Raw genomic sequence first — 26,460 nt, 5'->3', positions numbered from 1 at the left:
GCAGGAAAACAGTTTCTGTAACGACTTCTTTTCTTCAAAAGAGGAGACAATATTTCTGGAGCTGCTATTTAAGGGAGGAAAAGGGGGCACTGTCAGAAAACCTCTTTTGTTTTAATTAGTTGGTTAAAAAACATGCAAGTTGCCTGTGCTCCTCTAAGGAGTTTACAAGAGTACTTAAGGTACTGGTGGGTTTGCTGATTGGCTCCTCTGCCGATCCCTGAGGGCCGGTCCATGCAGTAGGGAAGGTGAGAAGGGCGGGTCCCTGGAACCACCGTTCATAAGAGCAGGTGGGGCTGCAAATCCCTTTTCCAGTCAATGGCAGGGGCGAGTGGGGGGTGGATCAGGGCCTGAAGGGGAAGAGTGGAGGAGCACTAGGACCCAGGCGGGGTTTTGTCATTGTTGCTCTTCCCCTTTCAGCCCGCACTGCTTGGTGCACAAGGACTTTCAGTTTTGGCTGCGCTGCTGCTTCTTTTTTTCAAAAAGAAAGTCTTCCAAGTGTCAGGAGCAGGATGGTGAAGATGGGGTGAGAGCGACGCAGCCATGGCAGCAGCAAAGCGGGTTTTCCACCTCCAGCCATGCGGTAAGGCGCAGGGACCCGAGCGCCAGCCCGGCATGAGAGCGGGGCGGCTAGTTCAGATCGCAACATGCGAGAGTTGTGTGTGTGCTGGCAGCTCACAGGCGCGATGTGCAATGTTTACTGGGGAGGGTTTTCCTGTAGTGCAATGAGGTGGGCTCAGAGAGCAGACGGTTTGAGCAGCCTTAGCAAGAGCGCTTCGTTTTCATGTGCAGCTTGCTACTTCCCCCGCCCCCGATTTCCGCTCCCCCAAATTGCCCCCCCCCAAAAAGTGTTAAGTTTTGACTGAGTTGCATCATTGTTTACAACCCGTTTGTTTATAAGCGAGTTGTGGGTCCGATGCAAATAGAAGAGACCAGGTTTGCAAAATGGAGCTCATTTGACAGCAGTTGAGGCAATTTTTAAACAAAATTGGTGCAGATCTGACATGAAAATAAACAGCCGCTTCCTTCAGAGGAGCAGGGGATAAATTAGCAGTTTAAACGTTTATGTTGTACTGTGGTGTTTACATAGGTTGTCATTGGGGAAAAATTAGCGTCGGGTGTCTTTTTAACTAACTGTAGTGAGAGAGGAGAGTCTGGCTTCTCTTTAGAGAAGTAGTCCGCTTAAAAGTTGTAACATAATTTAATCAATTTAACCTGATTGCAAATGGTTGGAGTGTGTGCATGCGCTGGCAGAACCCCAGTAATGTTTTCTGACGGTGAGTTTTGGAAAGGCTGTTCGGAAACAAATCACTGACATAATTTTAAATGCACTTTGAAATAAGGTTCTTCGCTACCAGATGGATGACAAATTTGATGTTCACTTATTTATTTAAATAGATATCAGTACTTCCTTGAAAAGCACTATGACTGCCCTAATGTTGCTTTTTATGAAACATCAAGTTGCACTGGTTTTACAGCTGTTTCTCCATGAAAGTTCATTCTAGAATAAACGGAACTGTTTAGTTCAGAGATAGCAATAACATGGTCTTGGAACTCTAAGGTGCCACAAGTACTCTGTCTTGGAACAGGGACTCAAACTTTTTCCTGTTGATTTTTTGTTTTGGTGGAGTTCCTGTTTTTTTTTGTTTGTTTGTTTTTTTTTCTCCTCAGTTCATTGGTGATCTTTGTGTACTGAACCTCGTTAAAAACTGCTTGACCTTCTTTGAACACCAATTTTCCAAAGAAGTAATGTTTCCCCTCTCTCTCTACCTAGTCCCCTGTTTCTCTGCATGTTAGCTCTGCTAAAAATCTTGCCATGGTTGTAGTTTTGGGGGCCAGCCTGTGTTAAATGGATGTTTTGTTGGCGTTCTGCTGTTATCCACATAGATGATGTTGGTGCCAGAAGTGTGCACGTGGACAATCTCTATCTGATGGCATTTGGATTTTTTTCCAAGCTTTCATCCTCATCTTTGTAGATGACAGGAAAAGTTGCAGTGCTTGTTTGTATGGAAGTTTTCTATCTATCGTTAAGTCTTCTAGCTGAGATTTGAAATGTGTTTTAGCAGCCCACTAAACAGTGTTACTTTTCCACATAGTCTGCAGTTATGAAATTAAATGACTTTTACTGCAGTCATGGCCTATGCTGTAGAGCATGCATTTATTTTATACCTTTGACCGTTCTCGCCTGGGTTGCTGTTGGAGTCTGTCATGTACACAGATCTCAAGCCTTTTAAGCACTGTGTCATCTAATGCTCCTTTAAGAAGGATGGTGCTAAAATACTTAAACTTCTTCTATGCTACAACCTGCAGCATTCCCACCAGTAGCGGTGGGCTTTGTAACTTAACTTCTGTTGTAGACGGCCACCACTATCTCTAACTTTTCTAGTCTCTGAGCCGCTTTTGTGAAACTGCCATTTTGTAACGGTTACCTGCCATAGAAATATTTTCTTCTCCCACGCTCCAGAGGTGGATGGGTTTGAAGTCCAGAATTGGCCAGTCAGTCTTTGACAGCTTAAAGGTCTGATAGCCTATGAGTAAACACAATTAGAAACACCAGCATTGCACCAAAACTGTGTGTCTGGCTTTTTCCAGATAAATACAGCACTTATTTGTAGTGCTGATGGGTCAGGAGGCGTTGGCCTTCAAAATGGTGATGCCTTGGCTTATAGCAAAGCCATAGTAGATAAATTGAGGCTTTCATAAGTTATTAAACCAGCTTTTTTTACACTGAATAAGGCTCACAACAAATAACTAGGCAACCTGGCTTTACAAGCAGAGGGGTCCAAAAGGAGTACTAGTGAACTTTTCTAAAATCACTATTGCTAAACCATGGAATAAACAAAATACGTGATGCTTTTATTGACGCTTCCTGGGGGTGATCGGCATGAGTAATGTGCTCAGCCCAGAGTCATGTCACTGACTTTACCTGACGCTGTCGTATATTTGTGTGTGATTATTTTGATATACCTCCCCCCCCACACACACACCTTCATTACTCACAGTACATGTACTTCTAAGGGAATTATGAGATTCTCTCCCCCCACCCCACAGTTTACATAGCACGCGTGTGCTAAGTATATATGGGACAAAAGCGTTACTGTGTTACATAAATTGAGATTTAAAAAAAGATGCATGTGACATTAACCTCCAGGGGTCGAGGGAGGTATTTGTGAAACTCAATGAATTCCAGTAGTGTCCTGTCAGCTAATGCTCAAGGGTTATTCTCTGAACACCTGCAATGATGCCCTGCTGACCAAGAATCCCATGGATACAACCAATGTTTCTTTGAAGTCCTGCTTCCTTCTAGAATGTTTCACTTGCCATAAACATGCCCAATAGGGCAAACTGTTTGGATATTTTTAATGACACATCACTCAAAACTAAGTCATCTGTCCTCTAATTATATATATATATATATATGTAAAACTACCATTAATTACACCATGAGAGGTGAATTATGTGCATGTGTACAGTATATCTGCAGTGATAGCCCCATAGAAATAGTATGCTAAATCCACCCCACAGTGCCTCAGTTTCCCTATGTGTGAAAGAGGCATTGATATTTGTGTCCTTTTATAAAGGGCTTTGTGATCTAAGGGTGAAAGTGCTAGGTGGTGGTGGTGATTTGCCTACTCTACTAATGCTAATTTGCATGTAGGCTTGCAGAAATCTACTGCATCTGTCATCTGACACTGTCGGAAGACAGGATACTGGGCTATATGGGTCATCGGTCTGACCCAACGTGGCTGTACTTATGTTCCTATGTACTGCCTGTATTTGAAAAGCAGATGCTTGATGGCTCAGTGCTCAGAGCTATTGCAGCAGATGGTGAAGATTTAGCAGAGGGCAGTTTTTCAACTTACAGCAGAATAGATTTTTTTTTTTTAATGGAAGCAAGTCTGTTTTGTTAAAATATTCCTGCCCTGTGAACGGAACTGTAACCATGGCACGGTGCGGTTCCGTATCTGTCAACTCTACTCAGTCTGCAGCTAGAACAATGTCTCTTTCTAGCTTCTAGCCCTGTAACCTCACTCGGGGTTCTGGGAGTCAAGCTGTATTCTTTCCTCCTTTCTCATCATCATCTGTAACAGAGGTCCTGCAGACTACACTGTACTGACAAACATCAGTGCAACCCCATTGTCATCAAATTAAGCCGAGTGCCACCTGTGCAAACCCGTTCCTTTCAGTGGGGTTTGTTAAGACATAACTAATTTTGAGTAGGTAAACAATCCTGTGGACAGGACACACAAGGGATTGGAATCCAGTTCCCTCTCCTGTGGTGAGGCTGACTCTTCAGGGCTAATAGTGTGTGTGTGTGTGTGTGTGTTTAAAGGCAAAAAACACTGAAAGCTGACTTCACCCAGTAAAGTACATGGGAAAACTTTTGCTCACATATGGACAACGAAGAAGTATCTGTTACACAAGCAACTGTCAAGCAGGCATCCCACTTTAAGGACTTTTTTTACACTAAAAAACTTGCCTGTTGTGGTTCCTAGACATACTCTGGTGTGATGTGTCTTACTGTGGCAGAGATTGGTGTGGGGTAAATTTAGAGAGAGCCTTAACCTGCTGTCTCATAGCATGGGTATGGGATCCAACTTAGAAAAGGTTACAGACGATGCCAATGGCAGCAGGGTGAATAAGTATTAAAATGTTTTGTCGCAGAGTGGAGTTAGCTCCCTCAGAGCTGAAACTTGCTTTCCGTTTATGATCTGATTTTTGAAATAACTCCTCTCCCTACCCTGCACTGACTATCCCTAAGGTAGTCAGGTGTGGTATTCTGCAGATTTTCACACATCCCATATCATCTCACTGTCGAATCTTTCAGAGGAACTTGGGGGGTCATGGGGGAGAAATCAGAAAACATGTTTTTAAAGAGACCTTGCATACTGAGTAAAAATAGGGCGCTTCCCATTGTATTTGAGAATGGTGCTTTAGGACTGTGTACTCTTATCACCAGTTCTGGTGTCTGCAATTCAAGAAGGATGTTGATAAATCGGGGGCTATTCAGAGAAGAGCCACGAGCATGATGGAATGAATTAGAAAACCTGCCTTAGTGTGACAGACTCAAGGAGCTCAGTCTACTTAGTTTTAACAGAGAAGGTTTGGGGTGATTTGAAGGAGATTAGCTGGGGTCCATTAATGCAGGGCTATAAAATGAGGCAGTAGAAGGCTGAGAAGGATGCCTGGGGACTTCAAGGATGTTCTCGCACTTCCCTTTCCCCTGAGGCCAGGGAGGAAACGGGGCCAGGAAGCTCTCTGAACCAGGCTAGGGAGCAGTGAGGAACTGTGGGGGATACTGGTCATCTGCTTCCACAGAAGGACTTTGGCGCTCACAACTCAGAAGACTCTAAGTTAGGGACTAATGTTTTGTCCCCTGCCCCCACAGCTGGGGCAATCCATCATTGTTTGGTGTCTTTTGGAACCGGTCTCTCTAGTAGGTAGCCCCTGTCTTGTATTTAGCTTGGGTGGCGAGACGCACCCCTGAGTGAAAGTGGCAGGCAGGCTATTTTGTTTTCCTCCCACCCATTTGTTTTCTTTCTTTACCCTGTCACCCCTGGGTCGCACTCTGGCTGTTGCTTTTAGTGTGTGTGTGTGTGTGTGTGTTGAGGAATAATTAAAATCATGTTAACATTCAGAAATGTAAAGTGACTGACTGACTCCATTTTGGACTAAGCCAGAGGCTAGTGGTGGGGTGGGTGTGGATCGCAGTGCAGTAGGAATCGGTGTTGAAATGGGGCGGGATGGGATTCGGAGCAGGGTCTGTGGACCTGGGGACCTGGATGGAACAAGGAGTAATGGTGTCAAGCTGAAGTGGGGGAGATTTAGGTTGGATATTAAGGGGAAAAAATTTCACTGAGAGTGGTGAAGCACTAGAATGGGTTACGTAGGGAGGTGGTGGAATCTCCTTCCTTAGAGGTTTTTAAGGTCAGGCTTGACAAAGCCCTGGCTGGGATGATTTAGGGCTTGGCTACACTTGCAAGTTGCAGCGCTGGTGAGGGGGTTACAGCGCTGCAACTTACCAGGTGTCCACACTTACAGAGCTCAGCCAGCGCTGCAACTCCCTTCCTGCAGCGCTGGCTGTACACCTGGTCTGCTACGGGTGTAGCGAATGCAGCGCTGCTCATGCAGCGCTGCTCATCAGGTGTGGACACTCACCAGCGCTGTTATTGGCCTCCAGGGTATTAGGAGGTATCCTCACAATCTCTGATATACAACAAACCAGAAGGTACTCCCGGAGCTACTTATCTAAAAACACCAGCTGCTCTTTGTTGCAGCAAGTGAGCGAGCTGAGGCTTTGGAATGTTCACAGCTGTTTGCTTGAGGAGACAAACATTTTACATTTACATTTAGAGTGATTGAGAGAGGGTGGAGGAAATGGCCAGAATTTGCAAGGCAGGGAGCTGTCACACAGTGTCTGCTCCAAAAATCCACTCTCTCTCTGTCTCCCCGACGCTCCCTGTCACACTCCACCCCACCCCCTCTTTTGAACTTGCAAGGCAGGGAGCTGTCACAGTGTCTGCTCCAAAAATCCACTCTCTCGTCTCCCGCAAGCTCCTGTCACACTCCATCCCACCCCCCTCTTTTGAAAAGCACGCTGCAGCCACTTGAACGCGGATTTGCCTCCCACAATGCACCACTCCCAACAGCGCTGCAAATGCTGCAAATGTGGCCACACTGCAGCGCTGGTCGCTGTCAGTGTGGACATACTGCAGCGCTGGCCCTACACAGCTGTACGACCACAGCTGTAACTACCAGCGCTGCAAAAATGTAAGTGTAGCCATGCCCTTAGTTGGGAATTGGCCCTGCTTTGAGCAGGGGGTTGGACTGGATGACCTCCTGAGGTCCCTTCCAACCCTGATATTCTAAGATGGGGAGATGCACAAAGGTGTGGCTTGGGGACTTGCTCCTTGTCCCTTAATAAGGGGGCGGGAGGCTGAGGGAGGCGTGACAGGAGATGGTAGCCAAACTATAGCTGTTGGTAGGGCACGAACAGTATTGTTTGGATTGTGAGCTGCCAAGTTATCCCCACTGTATATGCATGGGGGAGGTGGGAGAGTAAGAGTCTCCTCTCCATCCCTCGAGCAGCTACTGTAGTCTGGCTGCTTGTACTCTGGCGTGGCTGGGGACAACTGCAGTACTGCGGGTGGTTTTCTTTTGTCTGCACTGGAGAAGATTCCCCTCCCCCCGTCAGCGCGCAGAGATGACCCTTGTTATAGTGGGGTCATGTAGCAGTGCCATACTCTGCAAGTAGTTCCATTTTAAAGGATGCGTGTTTATTCCTGGTCTTCCCTTTATGATCTCTGCTATCCCAGATGCTGCACTCATCTCTCTCGTTCCTTACCTCTCCTTGAGGTTAATTGAGCCCCAGGGTTTAATGTGCATGTATAACGCAACAAACATGTGCACAGTCCATTCCAGTGGGAATGGATTTTTTTGTTGTTTTTTTTTTTTCGGGGGGGGGGACTATTTTATGCTTATGGTACACAACAAACATACGGCTTGAGCTATTCCTGAAAACGACCGTAGTACTGAGAATGCTTCTTGAATATATTACCCTGGCTTATCAGCCCAATGCAGAGCTAGAATTGAGGCTTTTCCTGTGCAGTCTCTTTGCATGGTGTTTAAACGTAGGCTAGAAAAGCAGCATTTCCAGATACTTTACCATGCTGTGTATCAGCATGCAGGGTGTTTTTTGTTCTGTTATTTCCCTCCAGAAAACTTTACCTGACAGCTAAAGGTTGCTAGATTGCTTATGGTTTGTACTGGTAGGATATGCAATTATTCCATGCCCCATCAGTTATTTCAGACTCTACACTCTGCTCTTCAGTTTCCCTTCTTAACCTGAATTAACCCCCCTCCATATCTCTCTACCCTCCTCCTGAACAGCCACTCAGGAGTTCAATCTTAACTCTGACCACGTTTATTGGTTACATGCTCATGCATTTTTACAGAGAGTTATCCTGGTGGTGTTTAACAGGGCTCAGGGACTGGGAGGAGAGGTTTTGGGGTTGGGGAGGGGGACTGTATAAGTGGCCTGGGTTGTGGGGAAGCCCAGTGATTTTGCTGTGGCACACATTGGTGCCAGCTGGCAAAGGGTTCGCTACTCTGCATGAGCAACTCCCAACAGGCCTGACAAACTCACTGCACCTAATGGCACTTTCATAGTATTTATCAGTCAGTGGTGTCTTGCAAGGTATCAAATGAAAGCTTGTATCACGCTGGTCATTGTTACCTTTGAAATGTATGTACTGATATTTTTAAAAGTTATGTAGATCTACTGGAATTATGTTTTTAAAGCCTGTAATCAGGTAGAGTTGACAAACTGGTTTCTTCCAGACAGGAGATAAGACCTGTGTCTATCAAATGTAAATTACACATTGTAAGCTATATCTGCATATGGCATAAACAGGGGGATGGGAAGACACCCGAACTAAGCTACAAGGGTCTGTCCTCTCCCAGGGGTGCAAAGACCATGAACTTTGGGGTAGAAGAGGAAGGCAAAAGGACACCTGTTTTATCCTTCACCGAGGAAGCAAAACACACCGTGCTCGTTGCGTTCGTGAAAGCTGGATCCTGGCCAAGAGGGCTAGTGATGCTGCACGGATGCTTTAGGTGAGAAACTGCTTTAGACAAGGGCTTAACTTGAACAGGCTGTTCAGGTTTTTGTTTTATTTGTAACCGGTGGCTGTTATCCTTGCTCGCTATCTCTTCAATCTTTACCTTTGTCAATGAACGCCATATCTGTTTACACTATAAGCAGCTTACAGTGCTGTGATGTTATATTGGAGCTGATACTCCATTGAATCAAACAAGCTGGGGTGTGTATTCTCTGGGGACAGCTTACCTGGTAATTACTGAGAGTGTGTGGTGATGGGCTGGACCCTACGGGGGAGGTTTCTGAATTGTTTGGGGCCTGGGTTGCACCCGGTGTTAACTTGCAAGGCAAAGAAGGAGCTAGCAGAGCCCTGAGGAGATTGTGTGGGTGGCTAACAGACCAGGCGTGTCAGGGAGCTGACACACAGTTTAGTACAAGCAAGTCACGCTCTTGCCTGGGGAGGAGGGTACCATGATGACTCAGTCCTGGATACCCCAGGACAGTGTCACACCTGCTCAGAGGTATTGGTACTTGAAGGTTTCCCCCGTACTGCTGGCTAATGCGCTGGGAAGCAGAGCATTCCTGCACCGAGCACCAGCCCTTGGATGGCTCCTGACCGAGCTGGTGTTTGGGTGCAGTGAAGAACCAAGGCGGTGGCATTGGAGGAGTCCTACAAGGGTCAGTGCCTTTGTGCAGCCACATCAAGCTTTCCCACCCAACCCAGGCCTCTGCTCTCCCCTACATCTTCTCACACATTCAAACCTCGTCTGCCTCAGTCAGCCCCATGTGCATACCCGCTAAACCATTTAATCCTTCCTTGGCCTTGCTATCTCCAGCTGTTTCCTGGGCGCCTTCAGAGTCCCCTGCTGTACCCTGGCTACTTAGCCTGGCCCAGTAGAACGCAGTAGGGGAGTCAGAAAAACAAAATCTCGGCCAAAAAAGGGCAAAAAATTGTAGACCGTCCGTATGTTTTTGTCTAGTTGAAATATCAGGCTGGCAGTGTTGGAAATGAGAAATACCTGATAGACCTGGGCAGTACGGAAAAGGATAAATGGACACAAATCAGATATTGGGAATGGCAATATACAAAAACCTGTAGGAGAGCACTTCAACCTCCCTGGCCACACTATAGCAGACCTTAAGGTGGCTATCCTGCAGCAAAAAAACTTCAGGACCAGACTTCAAAGAGAAACTGCTGAGCTTCAGTTCATCTGCAAATTTGACACCATCAGCTCTGGACTAAACAAAGACTGTGAATGGCTTGCCAATTACAGAACCAGTTTCTCCTCCCTTGGTTTTCACACCTCTACTGCTAGAACAGGGCCTCATCCTCCCTGATTGAACTAACCTCGTTATCTCTAGCTTGCTTGCTAGCATATATATACCTGCCCCTGGAAATTTCCACTACATGCATCTGACGAAGTGGGTATTCACCCGCGAAAGCTCATGCTCCAAAACGTCTGTTAGTCTATAAGGTGCCACAGGATTATCTGCTGCTTTTACAGATCCAGACTAACACGGCTACACCTCTGATACTGGGCAATACTGTTGGTTAATCTTCTTTTTTACAAAAAAAAAAAAAATTTGCATTTGTTCATTTACATGTGGTATAGTGCCCAGGAAGGACCTGTACAGGAGGGACTTGCATATGGGTCACCGGGGTCTGTGGCTTTCACTTGAACCTGGAGTTGGTTTCAGAAGTGCGGCGGCCTCTAGGTAAACAGCCAGTGCAAAAGCAAGCCTGACTAGAGAAGACGTGTATTCTCTTCCTGTCTCTCTTCAGCAGATCTCTAGTAGTTCTGGAGGATCTGGTCCTAGAATGAAATCTCGAACAAACTCCAACCTCTGTTGAGACACAAATACTAAATACTATAGTTGGGGGTATGTGGCCCCATTGTTTCATTATCTGAGCACCTGCTAACAGAATTAATCCTGAGCTAGAAACAAATCTAAATTGAATATTTTTTGCAAAATTATTTTTCAATGGTAAACAGCCTTTGACTATATGAAATGAATTTTAGTTGTCATAGGACATTTCCTAATGGACATCACAAAACTCTGTCTTAACTGTACTCTGTCCATTAACCCCCTGTGTACTGTCAATAGCCTCTCTGCATCCAGGAGTTTCTGATTTGTTTGAGTTTGTGTATTCACATAACTGTATGTATTGCTTTCTATGCATAAGAAGGCTAGACTCCTTGCAGCAATTTACTAGAAGACTGTAGGTTACAAAACATCAGGCAAAGAACACATTGTTAGATACAGTGGCTGTGGCTTTAAGAGATCTCGGCTCGATCTACCTTTTGGCAGCAGTTTTTCCTCCTCTTCCTACATCTACACATCCTTTTATTGTCATCTTTGTACTTCTGTCTGTAAGGTACAGTAGCTCCTCACTTCAATTGGTGCCTGAATGCTACCAGGTTTCTTAAGGAGGAGCACTAGCTTTCTCGATATGGTATTCATCAAAAAGCATTAGCTCGGAAGTACAGGGTCACTTTAATTGAATTGTTCTATTTTTCCAGAAGCAAATAGCTCTGAGAGACAGTAAACCTCGGTGGCTGCAGGAGAGAGATTCCAAGTTTAGGATAGCTGAATCTGCCATGGAATGTAGATTGCTTTGAATTAATTAACTACTGGATCTCCAGTATCTTCATTCCCTAGTTGTTTGTTTTACTTCTGCAAACAGTAATCTCTCTGAAAGCCGAAGTGGAGTATATACCTCTGAAATCTAATGGGTCATCCTCTCACTCCACCCATGTGCTACTCTCCAATTGGAAGTGAGGGAGAAGGATGGACTGGATTCATTAATATTGGAGCCACTGAGGAACCACAGGCCATTGCCTCTCGTGCCACCTGAACATAAGTGGCATTAGGAAACAAGTGTTCAAGCTTATTGAAAGCTTTAGGGAAAGCAACAAACAAGATCTAAAGCTGTTTGCAGTTTAGCAGCATCTTTCATTAAAGAAGTAGTGCAGGTAAGTTAGTCTAAAAAAAATCGTAGCTTGCATAGAGGCACTGTTGTTGCTGGGTGATGGATTTAACCAGGAAATTTAGAAATCAAGTAATCTGTCAGCTCTTTAATTATTTGATCGACCAAAGTAAGACAATACTTGTTGTTTCCATGGGTTTTGCTGCTTGGTAATGAAATCTATTGCTTGTTTCTCGTATTCTAGATGCCTGTGTGTTTAGGGATGCAGAATACCTTTTTTGATTCTAATTAGACATCAGTTTACTGTATATATCCAGAAAACAGTTACAGAAATTGCATGGGGAGATACGAGCAAGGAGAGCTGTTCTGTCTTCTTAAAAAAACTAGTATGTCAAAACATTGTAACAATCTGTCCTTTACATATTGCAAAATGTAAAAATAAAAATAAAATATATATTATTTTCATATATCTGTCTAAGACGAGATGCTGGTAGAACATCCCTACTATGGTGGCCATGTAACTGATTTTGATGAACTTAAATAAATTAACAGTCCAGGAATGAATATTGTTAGTCTAATGACATTCTTTTACCTCAATATCAGGCGTCGTCCTCTTTCCACTATATTTTTGTTGTTTTTTGCTGCTGCTTCATGGAGGTTCATGATATGTCAGGATATAGAAATTCTGTCTGTGTGGCTTGGTTTTGTTTGTTAGCCTGCCTAGTTTGTTGGTTACTGTTAATTTTCCCATTTCTCTGGTTTATGTAATTTTTGTTTTAATGTGCTGAGGCTGTCTTGTTTGCTTCCATAGGCTGCTTTCACTTTTATGGGCAAGGAGAAATTCTGCCTTTCCACATGCTGTAATATTTGTCTTTTTTTTGTTCTGAAGCAGGGCTGAAGGTACTTTGGTCAGCTAGTGGGGTAATTCTGTCAGCACTCAGCAATGCTGCTCTAGTTTTGATCCTTTCAGTGTTTCCGTTATAAAACTTGTTTTACGTGGGCTACAGACTGGTCACTTTGAGTTCAGCGTGAATTATAGTTGGCCACAGGTTCAGACCAGATGGGGTTTTTTTTTGGCTTGCAGAATATAAGTTGCAATAAAAATTGTCCAGCCACAGTTCAAGATGGAAACGCCTTTTGGTATTCGTGTCCCTCTTTTTGTTTTGGCTTTTTGTTTTAATTAAAAAGGCTTTTATTTTAAGAACAAGTATTTCTTATTAACACATTATGTGGACTCACACACACACCAAAAGTCTTATTACCTTGGGTGACTGTCGTTTTACAAACTCTTCTATTCTGTGAGTCCAAGATGGGGACTTCAAGGTCCATATTTTATTTAAAACTAAATCAGACAACAGTTTTAGCCGTCTTGCACCACTGTTTTCACAATACTCATAAATACAAAAGGAGAGTTATACAGAATGACGTCATTGAGCCTGTCTCTGTTGAGATTTGACTCGTACCAGATTGTTTGGAGCTGGTAAGCACTTGCACGGGTCCTGCATAGTAACAGTAGTGCACTCTGCCCATGGTGGTCTCCACTGTGAAAAAAGACCTGTTGATAAAATGACAGCATGCCGTGACACCTGTGCTCCTAAGTCACTTAAGTGCTGTTGGAAATTCCACCTGAAGTGAAGAGCCTTAACTTGGAGAACACCTGGGTCTTGTCATATTGTTGTATCTCTGATTGGGTTTTTCCCACCCTCCACATGTAGCATTGTCTGTCTGGAATTCAAGCCACAGATCCCAGTAGACCGTGACTATGTTTTGAGGATCTAACGAAATGGTACTGGATAGCACCACTTTCTTTTCCTTTCATTCCGAGAAAAGTAAATGGCCCAAAGCTTTTATTTGTGTGTCAGCCAAATCCTGAGTGGTCGTTGTTCCCTGGCTCCTCTTCTTTTTCCTGATCAGCTAATAAAAGCGCCTATTGTGTGTAAACCCCATGCAGTTGTGCTGGACTGTAACTATTGTAAGAAGTGCAGGAAGTGTGGCAGTGCCATAGTTCCTCTTGCTATGGTGGGACCCGTCACTCCTACGTGACACCTGTAGAGGAATGCTGGCCAAGAGAATGAATTTTGATTTTTTTTTTTTTTTTTTTTTTTTAAAGAAAAGAGTAGAACATATTCTGCTAATTAAGCAGCTGCACAGATCTCTGATTCTAAAAAGGGAGTAGTTTTGTAATCACCTCTGGGAGGCACCCTTGCATGTTGAGCTGTCCGGTGGGCTAACTTGATGACTCAGCTTGGGCAGTCTGGTGCTTTTGGAGAAAATCTATCAACACAGCCTCTTTGCTTTGTTCTGAAGGCTGGGGTAGCACTGTCATTACTACAGGCAGTGACCTTTTGTTAAGTGGCTTTATTACTACTAAAGGGGCAGTCTGCAAGGAACAGTAAGGAGAATGCTTTGCTTTGATACCAGACAAGGCTGATCACCATGTTTGTGTGTGGATGCATGTTTGCTTGTGATTGCACATTTGTGAGGAGGTTGCCTGATGCATTATTTCAATATGATGTTTTCTCTCTCCACAGCCAGCAGTTGTGAAAATCAGATCTCCCCCTCCCACTGCCCCACTCCTGTGGGTTGGTATTTTCCACGTACTAGAAGAGTGTCCGCTATTGATAAGATTTAAGAACAGCCTTTTTCTTCCTGCAGTGGAAATGGGGGATTTTAAAAAGAGCACTGAACATACGCTTTGAATAGAATCCCCAGCCTAATAGGTTAATGTCCAATAGGCTGTAAAAATACACTTTTTCCCCCTGTAGTCATGTGGTAGACTTCGGGGCAAGGATGTAACTATATGGTACACGATGATTATGGTTATGGGCACTGCTTTTGTAGTGCACTTTCTGGGCTAGCCTGTGAAATTGGAGCAGATTGTGCTGAGACTCACTGAAACCTCAGAAGCTGTTTAGATCTTTCTAGTTATAGGTGAAGGAGGTCTCTCCTGCAAATGCTGGATGTAGGTGCATTCTGTATTGGGTGGGTTCATTATGAGATTGGAGCCCATTAAGAACAGTGAGGAGTATTTTGCATAAAGGGGGGAAAACCCCGTAAGGAAAATGTTAGAGAACATATTAAATGTATGTAGTTATGGCTGCCCAGGTATTCTGTTTAAAAGTGCCCAAGATTTACTGAAATGTCTGTTGTGTTTTCAGTAATAAACACATTTAAGAAGATGGGCCATGGCAGGAACTGGGCCTCATCACTTTTTACCTGCCAAAAGGGTGAGGGAAGGGGGAGAGATGTTGTGGGGGTATGGCCTCAGGGGAAAGGGGTGGTACAGGGGCATGGCCGTGGTTCAGGCACTGTTGGCCCCTTCACTTTTAGGGAGCTTCTGTTGTCCCTGAGTGTACATGAATAGTGCTCTAGGCAGGACTCGTGGGAGGAGGGCTAAGGTGGCTTTCCATTCCTCTCCGCAACCTTTGCGTGCTCCTTATTCTAGGGAAGGGAGCTGTGCTGGCCCTAGTTGCGAGTTTAAAAAAGCCTAAGGAGTGCCCTTCACTTGTACCTGGCAGCCTGTGGTTCCAAGAGGCTGTTGATTTAGAGGCAAATGAAAGATGCACGTAAATCCAAACACATCTATGATTCATAGAAGGATCAAACGCTGTAATTACTTGTCATGTTGGATTGGGCTATTCTAAAATCAAAGTTCTTTTTGGTCCATGCTTTGTCTGTCACTTAATTGGTAAATGTAAATATACTCTCTGCTTTAAAATAAGGCTAAGATGCCTATAGTACCTTGTACATAAATCGCACTATGCAACTCTTTCATAGAATTATAAGACTGGAAAGGACTTTGAGAGCCATCTGGTCCAGTTCCTTGCCCTTGAGACAAGACTAAAGGTATGTCTATGCTTACCAGGGATCAAAGACCCGCTAAATTGACCACAGATCACTTTCCTGTTGACTCTCATTCCACCGGAACGAGAAGCATAAGGTAAGTTGATGGTGGTGGCTCCCATTGGCCCGGCACGGTGTTGGCATCGCAATAAGTCAACATAAGCTACATCAAGTCTGTCTACGTTATTCATGTAGCTGGAATTGCATAATTTATGTCAACATAACCCTGTAATGTAGACCTGCCCTAAGTATTATCTAGACCCGCCCTGGCAGGTGATTTTTTATTATTTATTTATTTTACTTGCTCTTAAAATTTTCCAAGAATGCGATTCCACAACCTCCCTAGGCAATTTATTCCAGTGTTTAACCACCCTGACAGTTAGGAAGTTGTTCCTAATGTCCAACCTAAACCTCCCTTGCTGCAGTTTAAGCCCATTGCTTCTTGTCCTAGCCTCAGAGGTTAACGAGAACAATTTTTTCTCCTCCTCCTCCTCCTCCTCCTCGTAACAAAATAATCTCAAAACACTTTCCAGAGTTAATGGGCAGATGCTATTTGCATCTGCATACGGATCACTCACTGAAATGAGCCACCTCTGAAATAGAACACCTAATGAGTAGGTACCATGTTACTATCACGGGAATGATGTTGCTAATGAGATGATGTAATGTTATTTTAGGAGTGGGGTGGAAACTGCCATCCTAATGCATGCTGTAAGCCTCCTAGCATGCCAAGTAGGAGCATGTTTTTTCTAGAAGCCTGAACAGACTCAGTGAGTTGCGTCAATACATTTAGTAGGAGAAATGTAGTGCATCTTCCCTACTTGAGTACTTGCAGAACATAGCAGCTGATGAACAGTGCACAGCACCAAACTGTTTAGGACACAAAATGAAGACCAGAATATCCAGTTGAAACTACAGGAGGAATTTGGGTAGGTAGAACATACCTAACATCCTACTGTTTCAAAGAATGCCATAAGGTATTTGAGGAGCAGCAGGGATCAGGAATGCTGTTTTATCTCTCTTCTAAAAGACTGCACCTCCATCAGCACATCGCCCTCTCACAACAACATATTGTGGTTCGATACTGACTTGGGTCCTGTCTTTGCTGACAGAGGGGTGGCTTTTAGGGCAGGATAACTAATGCACATGAGAACTTCCTGCAAAAACACAGTGGAGACAAAACAGTTTAGTTTTACCGCAAGATGAGGTCCAGCAGGAGGTAGAGGGTTGACCTCGCCCGTGACTTCTTAGTAAACACAAGTGCCTTGTCCCCAGTGATTTTTAGCAAGAGGTAACTGTCCCGTGTTTTTTGTCGCATAGTGTTTAAAACAACAACAACTAAAACCTCTTGTCAGTGAAGACAGTCTCAGAGGAAGAGTCCTACCTCTGAGTGACTAACACAGCTTATTGTCATACCTGAGTGTTTCTTGGAGGGCTCCCATCCAAGTGCTAACCAAGCCCAACTCTTAATTTGTGAGGAATGAGGAAGTGTAATATGAGAGAGCTGCCCAATTTTGAAACCTGGTATTGCTTGTTGCTGGGGTGTGCCTGACTTGTGTTTGTCAATCATTTTAGTTGTAAGGTAACTATGTACATTAGAATGCAAGACTTGTAGATTTTGTCTTTGTACCTAAGTATAGCCTGTGAATTTTTGGACAATTTTTGTGGCTATTGTAGAATGTATATATGTAGTTGTCTCTATGGAGATGGAAATGCATACATATATTTAGAGAGATGTGTATGTGTGTTATAGACAAATATTGTTGGTAGTGTGTTGCCTGTCTACAGATGTAGTCCTTGCACCAATGGTTCAATCTAAATTAGATGCACGATATAGTCAAATATATAAGATACATGAGCTGTGGGTTGAAAGTTTTAGTAGCGCAGTATTCTAAGGTAAACTGTAGATTAGAAATTTTTCTTAGACAGTAACTGTTGCTGACTCAAGAAATCAGCAAAAATGAATCCTAGGACTGGAAGGGACCTCAAGAGGTCCCCTGCACTCATGGCAGGACTAAGTATTATCTAGACCATCCCTGACAGGTGTTTCTCCAACCTGCTCTTAAAAACTTCAATGATGGAGATTCCACAACCTCCCTAGGCAATTTATTCCAGTGCTTAACCATCCTGACAGTTAGCAAGTTTTTCCTAATGTCCAACCTAAACCTCCCTTGCTGCAAGTTGCAGCAAGTATTTCAGTACAGGATAGTGCTCTTATGCTGGTCAAGAGCCTGAAAATAGTGTTTTACCGACATGTATCCAGCCTCTCTTGCACTTAAGTAAACAATGCTACTGTACTGTTACCATGTTGACCCAAGTAGTTAGCCAGAGTTTGGAGTCTTGGAGGTTGTTTCCATTTAAGTGGAGAAATTGATGGAGTTGGGTATTTTGTGTGTACACATCCTTGGTAAATAAGCAGGAGTTATTAGTCCTGTTTTCTTGAACATAGTATGAATCAATCAGGGGATGTTTTCTTTGCTCACAGTTCCAAAACTCTTACATCTAGGACTCTGCCCTAAAAGCTCTCTATAGGCTTCTTGCTTAGGGTCTTGCTCCCAATGCTTGCTCTGGCTGTCTCTTTGGCTCTCTGCTGCTGCTTCCTCAGCTTTGGTGCTTCTTCTGCATCTCTCCCATGCATACAGCTGCAAATAGAGGGGGACAAAAGACTGATTTCATTATCAGACCCCTGGAAAAACCCTGGGATTGCATAGTGGAGCCACTGGCCAGGCTTGCCATGAGGTCTAGTCCTTGGGTGGTAGTTTCCCGTAGTTACAGCTGCCTCTAAACAAAGGGGCATTTAATTGTTTCCTCGTTTTTGCCTGAATGGAAGGCAATCACCATGCCCAACAGCCTCACCAGCTAGGGTGACTGCCCGTCCTCAAGCACAGCGTACATTCTTCAATAGCTGGCTTACTGATGGAGCTGTGCACTTCAGTAAGTGACTAGTGCTTTTAAGCCGAATGGCCCTGTGTTTTCAAAAATTACTGTGCATTTTCCGTATAAAAATGAGGCCCCTTTCTAAGTTGTGTTAAACAGAATAGCTAAAAACTTATTACTGATTTTTGGGTATCTTAACTTCTGAAAATTTAGGCTATAAGGTTCCCCAATTAAAGGGGAAGCTTTTGTCAAGGTTGCCACAAAGCCTCAGACATTCAAGGAATCTGCATATTTTAGCAGAGGTTCCTTTTTGTTCAGACTTGGCTGGTTTTTTTTTTTTAAAGTTGCTCATGATGATGGGATTCAGTGATCTAATCATCAGAGACCCAACCATCTTATCTTGGAGGCAGTTTGCCAAAGAGCGACTTTTCTAGGAGATCTGATATTAAAACATCCTTGGTCAAAGCTAACTGCTACTATCTGTTAATTTTAATGACTTGAAGCAATTTAAGGTGATTTAATGGCTTTTGAAGGGTATTTTTGTGGTACAAAAAAAGCACGTATCTGGCTATTCTGTATATTCTAGTGCAGGCAGGTTGGAGATGCCACCAATGAAGATGTATAAATATGTACTTAAAAACATTTGGCATGCAGACATCCTGTTTCAAATTTGTGTGTAGCTCTAGTCTTGTTTCTTCTTAAAGCAATTATTTCATTTTTAAAAATGAGGAAATGTGATATTAGCAAAACGTATGGGAAAAACTTTCAGTATTTATTGAGCAGATGTAAGAAGTCTGCAGTAAATTTTGCATGTTGCTTTCTTTAACATGGAAGGGTGCATGCTGGCAATCGATTAGGCAGAGAATTATGTTTTACATCAAACAAGATGCTTGGGTTGGAGGAAGGCTGTTGCCTCAGAAGATGCCAGCAGCAGAACATATTTTTCAATCTTTTTTTTTGAAAATATCCAGAGAATGTGTTTTTATTTGTAATCTAGTAATATTGCATGGCTCAAGAGAGCTTATTACTGACCTTGATAACAAGAAAGTTAAAACTGGTTATTAAAGGAATTGCTAGGACACATGTCCCCGAGGAATTTAATAATGGAAGATGGCATAATGGATTTTTGTCTTTTTCATTTTGTTGCTAGATCCAAATGTAAAAATGTAAGAAATCAGGAAGTACAAATATTTTTGTCCTGATCTCTCTCTCTGCTGGGATTGGCCTATTCATCTTTATTGTGGGCTTTTCTGTTTTTGTTTTTGAGACCAAAAATCCTAAACAGCGACATAAGTTAGAATTTCCTACCTGACTGGCAGTGCCAGGAATTGAACCATCACATTCTTTAAACTTTGTACATTATGTCTGAGTCATTGAAATGGCTTGAAGTCAAAGGGCGGTTGTTTTTCTGAACGTGTATCTTCTAAATCTACAGAATGGATATTAACATTTACCATTTGCAGCTTTTGATTAGAGGGCCATAACAAGCTGTGAATTGAATATATATAAAATCTGTGTGTTTTTTTTAAAAAGCTTTAAAAAGCAAGGAAATCATAAGACTTCAACCTTTTCTAAATAATCCTAATTTAAATAGATACTCTTTAGGGAGCAAGAAGAGTTGGTTATGCATGTTTTTGACTGATGAAAAGATTTGAAAAACACAGTTAAATTGCCAAAAAGTTGAAGTGTGATTACTAGGGTTTTGTTGGCAACTAAATAGGAGGAAGGTAGTATTTTCCTTTAGTGAGCAAAGAAGCCAAAAACATAATTGTTTCTTCCTAGAGCAGCTAGAATAATCTACACATTTAACGATGTTGAAGGAAGAAAAATTTTTTTCTATTGATATTGTCTTTCCTAAATACTGAATTTACTATGTTGCTTGCAAAGTCCTTGTCTGTAAAACTGAAGTGGGCAAGGTAGTTTAGAGAATTTTTTTTTTAATGTCCTTGAAACCACTTTTTTTTTATGGATCACTGTATGTATCTCTTTTGTCTGTGATCTAATCTCTCATTTTATAGCACTTTGCTACTTGCTATGGGGTTTTTCTTGTGAGTTTATAACCTAAATTTTAGATTGGCAATCAGCAGGGAAGGAATGGGGGTAAAGAAGGACCACTGTTGTAAGAAGAATATGTGGCATAGGGATTTATGTATTTGTAATGTGAAGTCCTAGCCCTACAGAAATCAAAAAACTCCCAAAAACTTCAGTGGGGCTAGGAGTTGACCCATAGTTTGAATAAAGATAAAAGTAGGAGATTGAATACTATTAACTCCTTTTATTGTGTTTTAGGGTGGTGGCATAAGGGCCGGCTCTAGCCATTTCACCGCTCCAAGCACAGCAGCACGCCGTGGGGGGCGCTCTACTGCTCGCTGGTCCCGCGGCTCCGGTGGACCTCCAGCAGGCGTGCCTGTGGGTGCTCCACCGGAGCCGCGGGACCAGCGGACCCTCCACAGGCACGCCTGCGGGAGGTCCACTGTAGCCGCGTGCCGCCCTCCTGGCAACCGGCAGAGCGCCCCCCGCGGCATGCCGCACCAACCACGCGCTTCGCGTGCTGGGGCCTGGAACCGGCCCTGGGTAGCACAAAAAAAGATTCAAAGACACTTTGTAGAAGAAATGAATGCAGAGGGTGGGAAAGCTGGTTTCATTGGTGGGATGGGTGCCATACGAAATAGATCATTAATTATTTTCTTTGCTTATAGTCCTAAGCATTAAAGTGTGCCAACAAAAGCAATTTTGCTAAACATTTAGAGTAGAAAGATCTTCGTTTACTATGGAATTGTTAATTGCTTTGTTTGAACTTGAATCTCTTCATAGTGCATCCTTTTTTTACTGGGGTTGTTTATGTACAGGATTCTGCTCCTTTAATATCGAACTGGGGCTTATACTTGATTCTGTGTGGATTTTTTTTTTTTTTCAGGAAAATGGTAAGAATTAATACATAGTAGATTTGATGGAATTTTTTTAAATGTTTGAAGACACAACAGCAAGAAAATGATGGCAAACTATAGTGCTAAAACCAATCCCCCCAGCAGAGCTTATTCATTTCCATGAATGCAATGTGAACCTTTCTGTTGATAACTGATCTCAAACAAGCTGATACAAAACTGTGGACACCTCAAGGGAGAACATAACAGTTCAGTTACAGACCTGAAGAAGAGCTCTGTGTAAACTTGAAAGCTTTCTCACCAACAGAAATTGGTCCCATAAAACACATTACTTCTTTGTGTCTCTGATATCCTGGGACCAACACAGCTACAACACTGCATACTGTTACTTTCATGTAAACTTTGGATTTTGTTACCGTATGATTTAAAATATTTGCATAACAGGACCTCTTGCTTCCTGATTCATCTGCTTCTGCTACTTCTATCCCCACCTATAATCAGTCTTTCTGCAGCTGTGTTACAACTGGTGTCTGCTTATAGGACTATGATGTACAAGTAGAGACTTTTTTTTACCTTCAGCTGAGGTTCAAGCAGGAGACACAGATGGACTCTTTGCCTGTACCCTTAGTAGCAAAGAATAAAAGGGAAAAACAGAGAAAACATCTATGAGCAGATTTGTTTTAAGTCACAGGTTCAATATTTTCCACAAGACACTGCTGGTTCTTTGGTGTATTAGAGGGTGACATGAGAGGGGCATTGTGGGGCCGTTCCCTACAGTATAACTGACTAGTGGTTCATTGTCAAGATTTAAACATTTGAAGTGATGGTGCTGCCATCGTTACTCTTTGAAGATTATTCTGATACTTTGCCAGAACGTTTGTTTCTTGTGCCACCCTAAATAACTGTTCTCTCTCTCCGCTGTTTACACCCTGCAGATACTTGTAGATAGATCTGTTCCATCTGAGTCATTGCTTTGCTATATATTGTATAAAAGTGTGGTAAACATGTAAGGTTCTAGATACAAAGTATCCATAGACATATGTTCCAATATAATGTAAAGAGACCATACTTTGTGTTCCATCTTAAACAGAATTTTTAAAATATTTATTAGATACAAAATGCTTTTAGGAAATAAGATTATGCTGAAAATGTACTGATCCGCTGGATGATAGAGAAAAGAGATGGGCCCTAGTTCTGCAAACATTTATGTACATGCTTAAATGTAAGCACGAGTAGTCCCATGCATACATTTTGTGCGGGACTGGGCCTATGATCAACACGTATGTGAACATGTTTATCTCACAGGCTCCTAAAGCATATTCCAAACCTATTGGGATACAAAGTAATAAGTTCAGCCACTTCTGTGTGTGTGGTAATAGCTGTCCATTGCTACGCAATAGTTTTAAAACTTTACCCAACTGAAACCGTAGGACAACTTACGTAACGAGAATGCAGTTACCGGAGTTGGAATTCAGCCAAGACATTCCAGGGTTAACACCCAACTTTTTCAAAACGTGCCACTGGACCTTTAATTACCCGGTTAAAACCTTGGTTTTATGACTCATCTGAAAAACAGCATTTCCAGCATAACTGTCCCCTAGGCAACATGCTTGAGCATAGGTTTGTTATTTACTCAAGGGAAATAGTGCCACCTAATGAAACACTGCTCCTTATGGCAGTGCCCTGGCTTTTCCCTTTTGTTTCCCATCCAGGTAGTGATCGGGCCACAGTGCTACTTAAGTTGTGATAAAATCACAGCCCAGGAGGGATGCTGCAGATATGAGGCACTTTTAATATAGAATGCAACAGTCTTTGAACTCCTTTCATTCATCAGGTTTTATATATATATATGAAGTATACAAACTCCTTACTCTGCTAGGCCATGGACTGAACAGAGCCACTGAATTTATGGCTTCTTACAACAATCTGTAACCTACTACGGGCTAGTCGACACTAGGGTGACCAGACAGCAAGTGTGAAAAATGGGGACAGAGGGTGGGAGGTAATAGGAGCCTGTATAAGAGAGAGCCCCAAATATCAGGACTGTCCCTATAAAATTGGGACATCTGGTCATCCTAGTCTACACTGGCAATGTTAAAGCTCTCCCAGCGCTCTAAAACACCTACCTCTATGAGGGGCGTATCTTCCAGCGCTGGGGCACTGTCTACACTGGCGCTTTACAGTGCTGAAACTTGCTGCCCTTCAGGGGGGTGTTTTTTCACCCCCGAGCCAGAAAGTTGCAGGGCTGTAAATTGCCAGAGTAGACAAGCCTTTAACCCCCTCTTTTGTCGTATAGCCTGCAGAGGTGTTAACAGGCCACTCGACCTTGAATGGTCCCTTACAATATGTGTTAACTACTTATGCTAAACAATCTGTTTCACCTTGCATTTTGCTGTGATGCTGGGAAGCACCTTTCCTATACCGCAAGAAGAGCTCTGTGTGGCTCAAAAGCTTGTCTCTCACCAACAGAAGCTGGTCCAATGAGATATTATAATCTCACTCGCCTTGTCTTTCTAATATACACACACATTTTTGTAATAAGTATAGGCTTTGGTTAAAATAGATGCAGATTAATATTTATATTACATTGGTCATCAGAGGATAACCATGTTAGTTCAAGAATGCAATGAAAACATAATAAATAGGATATGGAGGAGGCTATAGAGTTGAAACAGAAATCACTCTCTGATTTGATTTCAAAATGTTATGAAAGCACCTGTGACCTATTTTTATTTAAACAAAAAAACTATGCTACACATTTTTTTTTTGTCAGTTCCATCAGACCCTTGATATGTGGACTTCATGCTCATTATAAATTGAGTCTAGGCCGGGGGTAGTGAATTTTTTTTTTTGTTAAGGTCCAGATTTCTTGGTCAAGATATTGTCAAGGTCCCGACTCCAGAGAAGAAGATGATGATGAAGATGACGATGATTAAAAAAAAAATTGGGGTCTGTTCAGAAGCGTCTGGCAGTCTGGATTTGGCCGGCATTCCGCGTATTGACCATCCCTGGTCTATTTTGTGGCTCTTCCGTTAGGATATCTTATTTTTTTAACTTGCTCTGTTTCTTTTAATGTATGTACGCAGCAACTGAAAAGAAGTGCCTATTGATTGCTCTCGGTGCTTGACCGTGCCTTAAAAATGGACAGCTCCTAAATCACCCTTCAGTCATTAACATAACCATATTTTCCCGTTCCCTCCCAGCTATATGAAACAACTGACTCTTTTTGGGGGCATCTTTGGACTGTAGTTCATTGCTTGTCCAGCAGCCCAATCGTTTCTCTTACTCCTCACTCTGCCTCTTGGGGAAGCACATGGTTATTTCTGCTTTGTGCTGGACTGGTCTACGGGTTCATCCTTTTTAACTTGTGTTCTTTAAATAGCCCCAAGTGTATGAACACTTGGAGCAAATGCAGCCAAATGGAAGTCTCTGAGACACATTTGGCAGTGACTGATGGCGTGAAGTTACAAGCCGGATGTAAGTAGGTTAGAAAATGAATATAAGCAGCGAAGTCACATAACTTGTACCCAAAATGCCAGAGTCTCTGCTGGTGTAACTCAGCTTATGTGAAATGGAGTTATGCCAGCAGCAGATTTGGCCCCAAATTGTGCAAAATGAGTGTAACCTCTGTTCCATGTATGTTGTGGGAGAAGGGTGATGGGTAGGGTATTTTGTAGCTGGAAAATTAAGTACCAGGATCCTATACTGTAAATTAGAGGCCTGCTTCATGTTGTTTTATACCATCTCTAATACACATAGGCCCAAATTTCTGTCTGTGGCCCTTGTTTTGCACACCCGCTGAATGCCAGATCACTGCAGGTTATGTCCTTCTGCTGCTTACACCACTGTTTACAAACCAGTGAATTAGTCCCTCAAATAATGCATGTGGCTGCTGTGTGAAGTGTTCAGGTGAATGTTTTAATGTATTCATGAGTATTTAGAGCTCCATTCCCACACCTTTTATGGTGAGTTGAACTGAAGAAGGGTTACACCTTGGCCAGTTCCTGGTTAAAAAGAAGGTCCTTAGTGGCCCTAAACTAGGGTGATCACCTATCTCAAATTGGGCAGGACAGTCCTAAAATGCAGAGTTCAAGTTCCGGTCCTGGGCTGAATAACTCTGGGACAGCATTTGTCCTGGATTCCCTGCAGCACCGCTCTAGGCCTGCCTAAGGCTCAGGGGTCCTGCCAGTCTCTTCTGGCTGGGGAAGAGCTGAAGTGAGCAGTTGGGAGGGTCTGGAGCTCCCCACAGCATCCTGGGCAGTGCAGGTCTTACCATGGCCCAGCTCTGCCTTTTGGCTGGGCCAGAGGGCGGGGGCTCGGCAGGGAAGAGGCGGGGTAGGGGACGGGGTCCTGGAGTGTAGTGGGGCTCCTGCATGTGTCCTGCTTTCGCCTTTCGAAAAAGCTGTTGCCCTCTTAAACCAGCAATCTGAATTGTTTAGGGTGGGTTTAAAAATTCAACTTGGCCCAAATGCCGGAATTACACGTACATCTCTAAAAGTAGGCAGCTAGCCCACATTATCATTCAGAACTGATGGGGCAAATTTCAGCTGGCTGTCAAACCCTTCTGTCCTGTCCTGTCTGCCAAGTGTCAATCATACTTTGTGTAACTGCTTATACTGAGTTAAACCTAGCCATAGTGGCAAGTCAACTGTTTTAAGCACGGGTACGCAGGGACCCATTCCTGACATGAGTTCAGTTTCCCAGTTGTTTGCATGTGAGTGTGACATTGCCTCTTTTTTGGGACACTGTTGGAACAAATGGTATCTGTCTGCTATATCCAGGGTCGGTCAGCGGGCAGGAGAAGACAGGAGCGCGTTTTGTGTCATGCGGGAAAAGTTCTGGTTCAGGTGCCCTGATGGTTTGTTTAAAAGGAGCAGAATGGATTGTAAAATCAAGCTCTCATTTAAGTGAAGGTTTCATTAGAACTAATTATCCAAGCACACGGGGCCATGTTTGGTACGTACCGTCTGGATGCCATTATTTACTCTTTTTAATAGGATCGTCCCTTAGCAGACTTTTGTGTTAATACTTGCACCCATGTGGTCCTTCAGATCTGATGCGTCACGCCGATGTAATCAGGCTTGTGCAGATGTTGACTAATGTAGTATCTTCTGCTGGAAGCACTAAACGCACACAGGACAGCTGAAGCATGAGTTGTGGTTTGTTTGTCTTTTTTTAAACGCTTTTTGCAGGAGATGGTGATGGTATTGAACATTCTGGGAAATGTTAAAAGTCAAACAAAAGGTTAAACTTGTCAGTACCAGAATAAATCATTAATGTCTGTAATAGTTTTCTTCTTCCGTTTGTCTGAGAGCATTTATGATGATGAG

The 26,460-nt window shown here is 43.2% G+C and overlaps 1 protein-coding gene across 5 annotated transcripts in view; it reads left to right on the top strand.

Annotated features, from left to right (window-relative positions):
- The first annotated feature begins 335 nt into the window (after positions 1 to 335).
- Positions 336 to 26,460, top strand: part of SLC4A11 (solute carrier family 4 member 11) — a 189,422-nt gene continuing 163,297 nt past the window's right edge. For 3 of the 5 annotated variants that reach the window (XM_032803059.2, XM_032803061.2, XM_075066672.1), the window contains exon 1: positions 336 to 580. In XM_032803059.2, the coding sequence (XP_032658950.1) occupies positions 541 to 580 (40 nt within the window). In that variant the 5' untranslated portion in view covers positions 336 to 540. Of the gene's footprint in view, positions 581 to 11,170; positions 11,572 to 26,460 lie in introns of those variants that run through there. The other 2 variants (XM_032803058.2, XM_075066670.1) reach the window with 2 other exon arrangements.

The sequence above is a fragment of the Chelonoidis abingdonii genome, chromosome 5, assembly GCF_003597395.2.
Source record: "Chelonoidis abingdonii isolate Lonesome George chromosome 5, CheloAbing_2.0, whole genome shotgun sequence".
NCBI classification, from domain to species: domain Eukaryota; kingdom Metazoa; phylum Chordata; order Testudines; family Testudinidae; genus Chelonoidis; species Chelonoidis abingdonii.
The sequence above is the reverse complement of the archived record's forward strand: the minus strand, read 5'-3'. Positions and strand labels throughout refer to the sequence as shown.